The sequence below is a fragment of the Haliotis rufescens genome, unplaced genomic scaffold, assembly GCF_023055435.1.
Source record: "Haliotis rufescens isolate VD_foot unplaced genomic scaffold, xgHalRufe1.0.p SCAF_2, whole genome shotgun sequence".
Lineage (NCBI taxonomy): Eukaryota > Metazoa > Mollusca > Gastropoda > Lepetellida > Haliotidae > Haliotis > Haliotis rufescens.
Window position 1 is genome coordinate 46,583,202 of NW_025963890.1, and position 14,039 is coordinate 46,597,240.

Below are 14,039 nucleotides of genomic sequence, written 5' to 3' on the forward strand. Positions count from 1 at the left end.
AATAACATGTTACACAATCAAACAGAAAAAGCCATCTAGATTAATGCTTCAACTGTCATCACTCGGTGCACTAAACGTACTGTTCAGCGAGAATTGAGAAGATTAAATCTTCCGTCTAGCTGGTCCCCGACTCTCGTTGCGCTCTGATATATATTCATGATATGTCGAGAAGGAGCCAAGCTTTGCACACAGACTGGAGTCCATTTAATCTCGTGCGTGGTCCATTTTGCGCTGCTACCCATGTTAAAGATATGCAGAGACGGAGCCAAGTGCTTAGTTTCTTAAACTAGAAAGTCAATCAAGCTACCCATCTCATTTGCGCTCTGATATATATTCATGATATGTCGAGAAGGAGCCAAACTTTGCACACAGACTGGAATCCATTTTATCTGGTGCGTGGTCTTTTATGGACTCCTATTTATGTTAATGATATGCAGAGAAGGAGCTAAGTGCTTAGCTTCTTAAACTAGAAAGTCAATCAAGCTACCCACCTCATTTGCGCTCTGATATATATTCATGATATGTAGAGGAGGAGATTTGCACACAGACTGGGGTCATGCCTACTTATCTGGTGCGTGGTCCTTTTTGCACTGCTACTCATGTTAATGATATGCAGAGACGGAGCCAAGTGCTTAGTTTCTTAAACTAGAAAGTCAGTCAAGCTCATCTCATTTTGGTGCGAACATCTTGTTCTACGAATCATATTGATGATGCATGCAGACAGGGGCGAGCTTCCACGGGAACGGATTTCCAGTCTATCGTCTCATCTCGAGCAATATTTACATTTGCATATTGTTAAATTAACTTTCCATCAAAACGATTTCGTGTCATCTGTTTATTTTGAAAGTTTGTGTGGAGTAGGGCAGTGTTTGCTGAATGTCGTTTACAAGCGACATGCCTATGGACCCTAACAATCATGACTACCGTTAAAGGTCACTTCACCCTGAGACCTCTGGATGTTTGACCCCAAGACCTCTGTTCAGTCTGGAGCCTCTATAAAAACAAGACCACATACAGCAAAATTATTTATTTAGTATTTACAAATTTATTTCTCTCAAATGAAACAATGATCTCATAAATGAATATTATTCTAACTGAATGCGATGAAAATGGAAAGCTTACGTTGACCTGTTATTGATGTAGTTGATAATCAGTCATGGATAACAGTAAAATATTGCATAATGACGGTATCCCCACTCAGCCACACGTCTGGCAAAAAAGTAGGTCAAATCACAATCATACATACCGAGTTACCTGCCCTTACGTATAATTTGCCACTGAGAAGCGGTCGCGTAGTGTAAGGGGAGGTAACCCATCTACATCCTACAAAACCTCCACTTGTGGGCGTCTATAACCCATGTTGCTAGCTACACTTGCAACAGAAGGTAACATCACAGTCGAGGAAAATACGGGGTAAAATATATGGGTTCCTTTGAAATAAATTCGCAATATGCGAATAACAAAATGAAAGAAACAACACGCCAGGCAACAACCGACCTTACATCTACTGGGAATAGTCTCAAAAAAACCAAACACAGATGCTCACTGACCAAAGGTTAGTGACAATGGGGAGGATACCAATGTAAAATGGTATCAACGTTTAAAGGCTACAAAGCTTAGAATGTTTAGCTGACAGCGAAGATGTTAGATGCCCCAAACGATGGTTCTTCATATATATCCATGATCAGGGCTGGGCTGTCTCGTTAACCAGCCCTCACAATGGATTTTTTTCTCTCTTTGACCACGATCAGAGCCAGATGGTCTCGGTGTCCAGCTCTGAGCTTGGTTCATTATCCATGGTCAGGGCTGGGCTGTTTTAGTAATCAGCCCTCACAATGGTTCTTCTCTCTTTGACCATGATCAGAGCTGGATTGTCTCGTTGCCCAGCTCTGAGCTTGGTTCATTATCCATGGTCAGGGCTAGGCTGTCTCGTTCGCTAGCCCTGAGCATGGACCTTCCGTTCTGGTTAACAACGGCCAGGGAGAAATTACCCGTAACAACTGCTACAACTGTAGGTCGACCCTTCATCATCCATGACCAGGTATAGGCTTTTATGTTTCCCGGCCCCAACCACGTATAACCTTTAGTCATATTGTTCCAATGTAGCGACATACTCCCCAAACACCTCCACCGTGAGGCTACATGTCATGAAATGTCGCTATAGTTATATACTGAGAAATGTATTATTATATATGTACATGTTGATGAGTATTCAATTGATCGTTGATGACACATCACCGAGAGGAACGCTAATCCCCCGTCGATTACAAGATTGAATCGTTGAGCATTGCTGTAGTGATATCGTTGAGATGTACGCAGGTAGATTGACTATTCAGTTTGGTGAAAGGTGGTTTTTGCTTGACGCGACCCGTATTTTTGACTTAAAACAGTTTGTTCACAAAACCATGAACATCAGATTACCCGCCTACTGGCCCTGGCAATGCCGGCAGAAATACAGCTGGAATATACACTTGGTAAAATCGATAATTATAAACAGTCTTACAAGAACAGTCTTATTAAAAAAGGGAGATAACTCTGTAGTCACAAGCAACACAACTTGGTGGAACTACAGAATAGGAAGACAAACATGTAGACCAGAACGAGGCTGACGCAGATCGAGAACGAGGCTGACGCAGATCGGGAACGATGAATGATGCTTTCTTGGTCTCCATGCGCCGGTATGCAACTGATAGAACAGCTGTAGCATTCGTTGTTGCTTTGAGGGAGGAATTGAGTGATATAAAGCTAACTGTAGATAGAGGCATGGAACACACAATAGCCCAGTACATGTAATCTATCTGATTCACGATGCACAACTGCGGATATGTATACAATATATGCACATTTAGTCCAGTAGTAAATCTGACAAATATAGCACATTTAGAAATGTGTCGAGAAACAGGCACTGGTTAAAGAATAGTTCTCTTCCATAAAGTGTAACTGTCGAATGAAGAGACATATTTCTTGACTTTCTAACGTGCATGATAAATAGGATTTACTAACAGGAACAGTGGGTATAACTCGAGGGGACATCCTCTGGATAACAAGACATCAGAATGACATATATGACCAATTGAAAGGCGGCTATCTGTACAGGGAGGTCTATGTTAAGATTCAGATATTCGTCTGGACATTACAGTGAATAATCTGAGGTATTTATACATAATTTACACTTTGTTGAAGCAGTCGTAGAGGAGCGTTTCTAGCACGTGCGGCACGTGCAGCACAAAAGCAGTCTGAATGAACACCAGCTTGTATGTACAAACAAATAACTTGGAATATATAGCATATACATGAAACGGAAGGCGAGTAGAAGGACTTATGTGTCTGCTTGTCCGTCGGTCTGGAGGCTTGTGCGTCCGTCCATTAGAGGTTGGGGCTAAAGTGCAATGGAAACGACAGTGAAGACAGATGGATCTCAAGCAAGTCACAATAGAATTATACCTACAACCTCTCAAGGCAAAATTGAAATACACGTAAATTCTCAAAATGATAGTGAAGATACTCTCCAGGGTCTGTCATGTGATAAATCTTATATGTACTGGAATTATAAAAGAATATCTGTAGATTTGTAGTCAATAAATATTATACATAATGTACAGTGGTTGCACACTACCCGCAAATATTTCTCTGTGTTGGAGATTACGCACACAAAAAATCAGCAAAATAAATCTTGTTCGTCAGGACACAGGATAATTCTCTATCTGCAAGATCCTGTTTCAGATATCCGAAAGCTTTTCCTTCAGACATATATAGTGTCAGTCTGTTCTCGCACCTGCTCCCCAATCACACAGATCTCCTGATTAACACACAACAGCTGAGGTGGCAGCAGAGATTGACGCAGTATCGAAAGACAGATCCGTCCGGTGACTATTGCAACACTCACAGGAAGAGGAATCAGCTGACCACGCCCAGGTAACCGAGGCAACACAGATCTGGGTGCCTAGTACATGGTCAAGACACTCGCCCCAGAAACCAGTGCATGGCCCAGACAGGTACCTCACAAACTAGTGCATGGGCCAAACAGGTACCTCACAAGCCAGTGCATTGTCCAGTCAGGCGCCTGATAAGCTAGTACATGCCTAGGACAGGCGCCTCACAAGCCAGTGCATGGCCAAAACAGCCCGTTTACTGACCACACAGACGCCCCACGACCAGTACACGGTCAAGGAGGCCCCACACCAGCCTCTGAATGACCACGACAGGCGCCCACAAGTCATTCCAGCGGATAATTTGAGCCAAAAACATTATAAACAACTTTCATACCGGTGAATGTTTTTGTAATTGTGCTAACTTCCTTTCAAGTCTTGCCTTCTCTTTCAAGGCTTGCTCTAAGCGTTTGTTGAGTTCTATCTCTGATGTCTTCCACATCACCAGCAGTTCCTCCTTAGATATCTTCTCTATACAGAAAATCCCGGGCAGGGAGTCGTCCGCAGAACACAGATGATCCTGGTATGACTGGGTTTTGTGGAGTAAGGATCGAACCATGTTGTTAGTCTTAGGTAAGAGGGACTTACTGTACATGGAAGACATATAATTATGACTGTCATCAGTCAACGCTTTGAACAGTTTGCTTTGATTTTCTAGTCGGTTGTTTGCAAAGTTATCAGTGGAGGGAGAGTCTTCGTCACCTGACACCAGGTGTCCGTTAGGAAGCGAGTCAAGCCGCACGCAGTTCGGTAATAATGGCGGACTCCTCTGCGCGCAGGCGGCGTAGGTCTGCGTGTTATTGTTATTGGGAGGTTCGTTCGGATCACATAAAGAGTCATCACAGAAAGCTCCGTCCAATGAAGGGATCGACGAGTTCGTGTCATCCGTTCCTTTATAATAGGAATCTGAACATCCGGGTTCCGACCGGTCCCTACTGGCCTCGGACAACAAACACTCCTGGGAGTGGCTCATGTCCTCCTCCTCCTCTTCCTCCTCCTCCTCTTCCTCGTGGTTGCCCGCGGACGACGGGATGGGCGGAGTAGGTCGGTCCTCGGCTTTGGGCGGCTGCCGCTCGATATTAATACTGAGGTCCTTCAGGGGGATCTCGATGATTTCTGAATCGGCGTTGCCTGAATCATCCATCAAATTGTTGTCTTTCATCTCCTGCATCCTGTCAACATCAATGTTATAGTATGTACACATCCCGTCAACAACATATTACCCTGTAAATACCCCGTTAATATCAATCGCTTCAATACATATAAATACCCTGTTACCGAACATTGTGATATATAATTGTAAAGAACTAGTTAAAAAACTATGCGATACCATGACATTGTAAAATTGCCGATAAAGAACAATTTTATATCACGGAAACATCCTATTACAGAATCAATTGGTATATCGTACATAGGTACAACCCGTTACCAAGATTGATATTATTTAAAACTATCTAGATTTATATTATTTACAAATATTCCAATAATAAATATGCCATGTCATGTAAAGATCCTATTAATATTATTATTATTATATTATTATGAATAATCAACCTGTATACATTATAACCCGAAATACAAAGTATTTTTTTTAACAAACTTGGCCAAATGATTACATACTGACATCTAGTTTGAGAAGGTAACTGACAACGTCTTGTCGTAACATAAATTCTTAATAATATTTTAGCTTACATTTGAATCCAAGAAGTGAAGTGAAGTCAGGCTTGTTAATATGATATGCCGGAAACACATTAACTGTCATCACAGTTTATGGAGTTTCTGCTATATCCCAGTATGTTAATACTCCCAGCACAGATCCATACACGCCAGCTTACTGTGACACGAGTGTTGTCCTTACGTTTTGGGAGGCAAATAAACAACTATCTATCAGAATAAAAGCGTGTAAGCGACGACGCGTGGTGGAATGAACAAGCTTAAGTCTGAATTGCTTTTAGAATGGATCACATTTGTTACACTGGTAGGAATGACACGTAGTATAAGCAGGTTATTGATCATCTCCCAGGAAAGATGCGGTAAGCTGCAGTTTGCTGGTTGCAGTTGCAGCAGCATCCGGCGAGAGGATGTCTCGGCTCCCTAAGCTGTTCCAACATTCACCAGCCTCATTCAATATTTATTACATTACATTTTTTTTATCACATTTGCTTAGCATCCTTTGCAGGTATTGCAATATGGGCACGCGTATAAATATCCCTTGCCGTGACGATCATTATGTAATAGTTTGACAATTTCAAGCTGAAGGCAAATTTATCATTTTTTTTCGATTACAAACTTTAAAGATTGGATATCTGAAGAAGTGTTTTTCACTGTCATAGCTAACTATGTGAGGTGAGGTGAGGTGAAATGGGGTTTAACGTTCATACTCAAGTTATATCACGGCGTGCCAGCTTAATGTGGGAGGAAAGCCCGAAGTGGTGCAGGTCTCAGACGTTTACCACTTCGGTGAAACCCACGAGCACGGGTGGGTGCTGACAAACCTAGAAACATAATCGGGGCGAACCGGGATTCGAACCCACAACCAAAGGTTTCTGGCGTGCCCAAGGGACGCAGCTCTGCACAGCGAATCGCGTCCAAGATTATTGCACTTATATAGCGACGTGCATGTACGTGTGTGTGTTTGTGTGGCTGCTTGTACTAGTCCGGACTGATGCCGATTTATAGTGCTAGCTCACTGAGATACCATGCCGCAGTTTAACAGGAAAACCCCACTCAGACACAGTATACTGACTCCGAGCCGACCAGTCCTTGTTTAAGTCCCTTAATGCCGAGCGCCAGACAGGGTAACAACAAGTACCATCTTTTAACGTCTTTTGGTATGACGCGGCCGGGGATCGAACCCCGGACCTTCCGCTCTCAAGGCGGACGCTCTACCACTAGACCACGGAGGCGGTCGCTAACTTTGTGACTGTACAGAGCATGAGTGAGTGACTTACAATTTGATGTCGTAATGTTATCTACATTATTAGAAAGCGTCTTGATGAATGTGTAAAGGTAGTGATGAAATGCGTGGAGATGAAGTAAAACATGTGAAGACGGCGTGTGCGTGTGTATATATGTGCGTGTGGCAATGGAGGTAATTTTCTGTGGTGAGTGAGTTGGGTTTAACGCCGCTTTGAACAGTACTCAAGTTATATCACGGCGTGCCAGCTTAATGTGGGAGGAAAGCCCGAAGTGATGCAGGTTTTAGACGTTTACCACTTCGGTGAAACCCACGAGCACGGGTATGGTGCTGACAAACCTAGAAACATAATCGGATTCGAACCCACAACCATAGGTTTCTGGCGTGCCCAAGGGACGCAACTCTGCACAGCGAATCGCGGCACCTTAGACGACAGGGCCCCCGTGACCCCCGAAGAAAGCCCGAAGTGATGCAGGTCTCAGACGTTTACCACTTCGGTGAAACCCATGGGTATGGTGCTGACAAACCTAGAAACATAATCGGGGCAAAATGGGATTCGAACCCACAATCATAGGTTCCTGGCGTGTCCAAGGGACGCAACTCTGCACAGCGAATTGCTGCGCCTTAGATGACTGGGACACCAGTGCCTCCTTTTCAGGTGATGAAGATATAGAGGTGGGGTGATGGAGGTTAGATGAGTTGTGATGAAAGTAAAGATGTGGGGTGAAGAAAGTATATGTGTGTGTCGTGGTGAAGATGGAGGTTTGTGATGATAATCCTGTGATGAAAGTAGAGGTGTGGTGGTACAAATATAGATGCGTGGTGTGTATGCGCATAGACACAACTGGAACTACGTCACAGACCTTTCAACTCACTGAACACTGTCCCTGACAATTTAGATAGTAATTTCTGTATAGAATCGCAATCACAAAAGTAATGTGATGGTGTTTTAGAAGATGCTCACAAATACATGTTGAAAAGTCATAAACTGCTTCTGGTTGTGTCTAAAAGCCAACTGGCACACATACACACGCACGCACGCACGCACGCACGTACGCACGTGCACGCACGCACGCGCGTCCTGATGGGAAGGAACTAGTCTACTTCAGTATCCTTAGCAAGTGAAAACGACAGGGAAAGCCAAGATCGGATGGACGAAGCTTCTCCTAATGCCATACCTGGTCCGTTCTCCGCTGACAGTGTCAAAACAGGAAAACACACCTTTATGATGGTATGTCCATGTGACGAGATACATCTCATTTGTATGATATGTCTCATTTTTATGCAATGTCTCACTTGTGTGATACATCTCACTTGAATTATACATTTCACTTACATAATATGTCTTTCTTATATGCTATATTTCACTTGTATGCTATAACTCACTTGTATGCTATATCCCACTTGTATGCTTTATCTCACTTGTATGCTTTATCTCACTTGTATGATATGTCTCACTTGTATGCTACTTCTCACTTGTATGAGACATCTCATTTATATGCTATATCTGACTTGTATGATATACCTCACTGATATGCTATGTCTCACTGGTATGATGTGTTTCACTGGGATGAGAAATCACACTTGTATGATACTTCTCACTTGTATAACACATCTCACTTGTATGCTATATCTCACGTGTATGAGACATCTCACTTGTATGATAGGTCTCCCTTTTATGCAATGTCTCAGTTGTATGATAGGTCTCCCTTTTATGCTATGTCCTGTTGTATGATACATTTAACTTGTAAGATACATCTCATTTGTATGAGACATCTCACTTGTATGATAGGTCTCACATACTTTTAACTTGTAAGATACAAGTCAATTGTCGGATTTCGCACTCGGGTGACTTCATGTAAAAGCATGTATGATGTGACTTTGTCACAGAATGATAAATCTATATATCGTGACTTTGACACATAGTACCATTGTCGGTACGATGTCCCTGACGACATCGACGTCTGACACAGTTCACAGTTCTGGGAGCGGCTTTCCGTTGACACTTACCATTTAGCTTTGGCAACGATGTCGTAAAAGTTCCGATTTATCCGCTTCGTTTTTGCCATGTCAGCAAGTTTGTTTTTCTGCAAAAAAGATAACCGTTATTACAGATCTCCTTCCCATGTAAACACATTATTACAGATCTCCTTCCCACCTTCCCACGTAAACACATTATTACAGATCTCCTTCCCATGTAAACACATTATCACAGATCTCCTTCCCATGTAAACACATTATCACAGATCTCCTTCCCATGAAAACACATTATCACAGATCTTCTTCCCATGTAAACACATTATTACACATCTTCCCACCTTCCCACGTAAACACATTATTACAGATCTCCTTCCACCCATGTAAACACATTATTACAGATCTCCTTCCACCCATGTAAACACATTATTACACATCTCCTTCCCATGTAAACACATTATCACAGATCTCCTTCCCATGTAAACAAATTATCACAGATCTTCTTCCCATGTAAACACATTATTACACATCTTCCCACCTTCCCATGTAAACACATTATTACAGATCTCCTTCCACCCATGTAAACACATTATTACACATCTCCTTCCACCCATGTAAACACATTCATCATATATTCACATTTTCCCGGTACATACAAAACCACATGCAGTCATTCTGAACCTTCTTATACAAAATCAATAAATGGAACCTTATACACACAGAAACTCGTTTTATTTGTCAAAAACATGATGAACATATACAAGTCGCAAAATAACAGGAGTGAAAAAATATAGTTTCATTGTGTTTTACGCGCCCGGGGAGGCAAGAACAACTTGACCAACATCTGTCAAGTACTACCCCTCCCTTCATCAAGCTGACATATCTCCATCCCCCTTCCTGAAAAAAGGGGACTCGTCCTCTCGGCGTCATATGTTTCGATTTCCTTAGCCTCGAACGCTTCCGTGCCTATGATTGAACACTGTATATTTTCGTCTTCTCTTATTAAAAAACACCTTCTCTGGCACTGTCCCCATACGTGTTGTTTTCAGCTGTCTTTTAAACCAGTATGCACACCTCGGCGCAGACCTTCTCGCAAAGCAGCAAAAAGGACATACATTTTTTACAGCCACTTCCGACTAAAAACGGTTTTACGTTTTGCAAAACATTATTTTTTGAAAAAGTTATGCGAATACACACAAACATTTAAAGAATCAAATATTTATTTCGGAATTCTTGATGTGAATGTACATACATGTCCGCAGCTGTGGTCTCAAATGGGCTACACATATTTTCACTAGGAACAGTTTGTGTGAACACTTCATGGAAATACACACACACATTTGAGAAATACAGCTGCATAGGAAATACAGCTGCGTGAGAGATACACACGATACAGCTGTATGAGAGATAAGGTGCATGAGAGATACACCATCTTGGGCAATGAGATGGAAATTTAGACAAGCATGTAGTAGACGTGTTTTTTTGTCTGTACGTCGAAAACGCCCAAAGAATTGAAATTGTCAAGGAAGGATCTAAAGTTCACAAAGACGAAAATCGTTTGATGATTTCAGTTACGCCTTTATTCTTTGGCGCAGGAAATAGGGTGTACTTTAATCACCATGAGCAGGCTGGCTGTCTCCATCTTAACAATTCATCAACCAACATAAAGTATTTGTACACAAAATGAATTATTCCCAAATAGACTTAACTCGCGGACGGTAATCAAGCCTTTGTTTCGTGTTAGCGGCGGCGAGGAAAAGCGCCCTCAGCAGTTTCACGTAACGGCAAAGTCACGCCGCATAGAGACCAATCGATGATAGGGTTATGTTTTCACGCATATTCAGAACTCATTCAACACACAGTCGGTACACATGCAATATACTTTCAACACACATTCAACATACATTCAACGCACATTCGGTACACATTCAACGCATAGTTGCCACAACAGAGTGAAACAAGTACAGATATTTCATTATATATCTTTGTTATAAGAGAAAAAGAGAAGAAAATAAACAACTTCAATAAACTTTTCAAATTAACGCATTCCTAGTAGATGGAATGAATGAGAACATTTACACAAAACCCATGGTTAGTAGATAATATTTAAGTCGGCAAACCATAATTCAAGTCGGTGTATCATGTTTCAAGTCGGGAGACCATGTTTCAAGTCAATATATCATGTTTCAAGTCGAAAGATCATATTTCAAGTCGACAGACCATGTTTCACGTAGGTATATCATGTTGTATATATTTGTAATAATAGGAAAAGAGAAGAAAAAAACTTCAATAAACATTACACATTTACGCATTTCCCAGTCGATGGAATGAATACGAGCTTTTCCACTAAACACATGGTCAGTAGATAATGTTCTAAGTCGGGAGACCATGTTTCAAGTCGTTAATCATGTTTCAAGTCGGCAGACCATGTTTTATGTCGGTATATCATGTTTCAAGTCGGCAGACCATGTTTCAAGTCGGTATATCATGTTTCAAGTCGACAAACCATGTTTCAAGTCGGTATATCATGTTTTTAAGTCGGCTGACCATGTTTCAAGTCGGTATATCATGTTTCAAGTCGGCAGACCATGTTTCAAGTCGGTATATCATGTTTCAAGTCGGCTGACCATGTTTCAAGTCGGTAATCATGTTTCAAGTCGGCAGACCATGTTTCAAGTCAGTAATCATGTTTCAAGTCGGCAGACCCTGTTTCAAGTCGGCATATCATCTTTCAAGTCGGTTGATCATGTTTCAAGTTGGTAGACAATGTTTCAAATCGGTAGATCAACGGCAATTAGTGTGGTTTCTTGTATCCTATTCATTACTTAAACTCATACTAAACTTCCAGGCCCGTTGTTCTTCACTTGACATATAGATTCCATTACTACCTATGTCCCCTTAATTGGGACAGAGTATATATATAACGCATATCACAAAGTCTGAGAGTCATAATGATGCGAGTTATTCGCTTGTCCAGTATTTCTGCATAAACAAACCAAATGGTTCTTCACTTTTTTCTATCTTGTGGTCATTTGAGCCAAATTTGAACCCATGAGATAGTAATGTAATCAAATTAAACTGAAATATCATCAAAATCTGTATGGGCAGACTTTAAATGGGTCTAGGCCATTGCAAGTGGACAGGAACGGTACATGTCTGGCTAGCCAGTGTTTCCACCTCTAAAACTCAACTAAGCAGAACAATCACATAGCGAATGTGTCTCAGATGAAAGCATCCTACACTACATTTACAATGCTTATGACAGTGTTACTCTGTGTGTGGTGTTTGCCGGCAAACTAGTCCTGTGTTCTGGCATGATAATGTTGTTGAAACTGTAATTTTGTCCACGATATTGGTAGACTGCCGTTCCCCCTGCAACATTGCTAAACATGTTGGACTTTGTAAAGTCTGCTCACACTCTGCAGTTCATGTCTTACCCGAATGGTACTTTTCTGAAAAAGCCTAACACTCTACAGTTCATGTCTTACCCGAATGGTGCTTTTCTGAAAAAGCCTCACACTCTACAGTTCATGTCTTACCCGAATGGTGCTTTTCTGAAAAAGCCTCACACTCTACTGTTCATGTCTTACCCGAATGGTACTTTTCTGAAAAAGCCTCACGCTCTACTACTCATGTCTTACCCGAATGGTACTTTTCTGAAAAAGCATCACCCTCTACTGTTCATGTCTTACCGGAATGGTACTTTTCTGAAAAAGCCTCACGCTCTACTACTCATGTCTTACCCGAATGGTACTTTTCTGAAAAAGCCTAACACTCATTTGTTCATGTCTTACCCGAATGGTACTTTTCTGAAAAAGCATCACCCTCTACTGTTCATGTCTTACCCGAATGGTACTTTTCTGAAAAAGCCTCACACTCTACTACTCATGTCTTACCCGAATGGTACTTTTCTGAAAAAGCCTCACCCTCTACTGTTCATGTCTTACCCGAATGGTACTTTTCTGAAAAAGCCTCACACTCTACAGTTCATGTCTTACCCGAATGGTGCTTTTCTGAAAAAGCCTCACACTCTACAGTTCATGTCTTACCCGAATGGTACTTTTCTGAAAAAGCATCACCCTCTACTGTTCATGTCTTACCCGAATGGTACTCTTCTGAAAAAGCCTCACACTCTACTACTCATGTCTTACCCGAATGGTACTTTTCTGAAAAAGCCTCACACTCTACTACTCATGTCTTACCCGAATGGTACTTTTCTGAAAAAGCCTAACACTCTTCTGTTCATGTCTTACCCGAATGGTACTTTTCTGAAAAAGCATCACCCTCTACTGTTCATGTCTTACCCGAATGGTACTTTTCTGAAAAAGCCTCACACTCTACTACTCATGTCTTACCCGAATGGTACTTTTCTGAAAAAGCATCACCCTCTACTGTTCATGTCTTACCCGAATGGTACTTTACTGAAAAAGCCTCACACTCTACAGTTCATGTCTTACCCGAATGGTACTTTTCTGCAAAAAGCCTCACACTCTACAGTTCATGTCTTACCCGAATGGTACTTTTCTGAAAAAGCATCACACTCTACTGTTCATGTCTTACCCGAATGGTACTTTTCTGAAAAAGCCTCACACTCTACAGTTCATGTCTTACCCGAATGGTGCTTTTCTGAAAAAGCCTCACACTCTACTGTTCATGTCTTACCCGAATGGTACTTTTCTGAAAAAGCCTCACGCTCTACTACTCATGTCTTACCCGAATGGTACTTTTCTGAAAAAGCCTCACACTCTACTGTTCATGTCTTACCCGAATGGTACTTTTCTGAAAAAGCCTCACACTCTGCAGTTCATGTCTTACCCGAATGGTACTTTTCTGAAAAAAGCCTCACACTCTACTACTCATGTCTTACCCGAATGGTACTTTTCTGAAAAAGCCTCACACTCTGCAGTTCATGTCTTACCCGAATGGTACTTTTCTGAAAAAGCCTCACACTCTACTACTCATGTCTTACCCGAATGGTACTTTTCTCAAAAAGCCTAACACTCTTCTGTTTATGTCTTACCCGAATGGTACTTTTCTGAAAAAGCCTCACACTCTGCAGTTCATGTCTTACCCGAATGGTACTTTTCTGAAAAAGTCTCACGCTCTACTGTTCATGTCTTACCCGAATGGTACTTTTCTGAAAAAGCCTCACACTCTACTGTTCATGTCTTACCCGAATGGTACTTTTCTGAAAAAGCCTCACACTCTGCAGTTCA

The 14,039-nt window shown here is 41.7% G+C and overlaps 1 protein-coding gene across 2 annotated transcripts in view; it reads right to left on the minus strand.

Moving 5' to 3' along the window:
• Nucleotides 1–1,012: 1,012 nt before the first annotated feature.
• The window catches only part of LOC124142194 (glutamate receptor ionotropic, NMDA 3A-like), a 180,382-nt gene continuing 167,355 nt past the window's right edge, over nucleotides 1,013–14,039 (minus strand). Inside the window, exons 8-10 of one of the 2 annotated variants that reach the window (XM_048400059.1) lie at nucleotides 8,857–8,933; nucleotides 8,025–8,039; nucleotides 1,013–5,101 (exon numbers count right to left, since the gene is read on the minus strand). In XM_048400059.1, the coding sequence (XP_048256016.1) occupies nucleotides 4,261–5,101; nucleotides 8,025–8,039; nucleotides 8,857–8,933 (933 nt within the window). In that variant the 3' untranslated portion in view covers nucleotides 1,013–4,260. The remainder of the gene's footprint in view (nucleotides 5,102–8,024; nucleotides 8,040–8,856; nucleotides 8,934–14,039) is intronic. The other variant, XM_048400060.1, reaches the window with a different exon arrangement.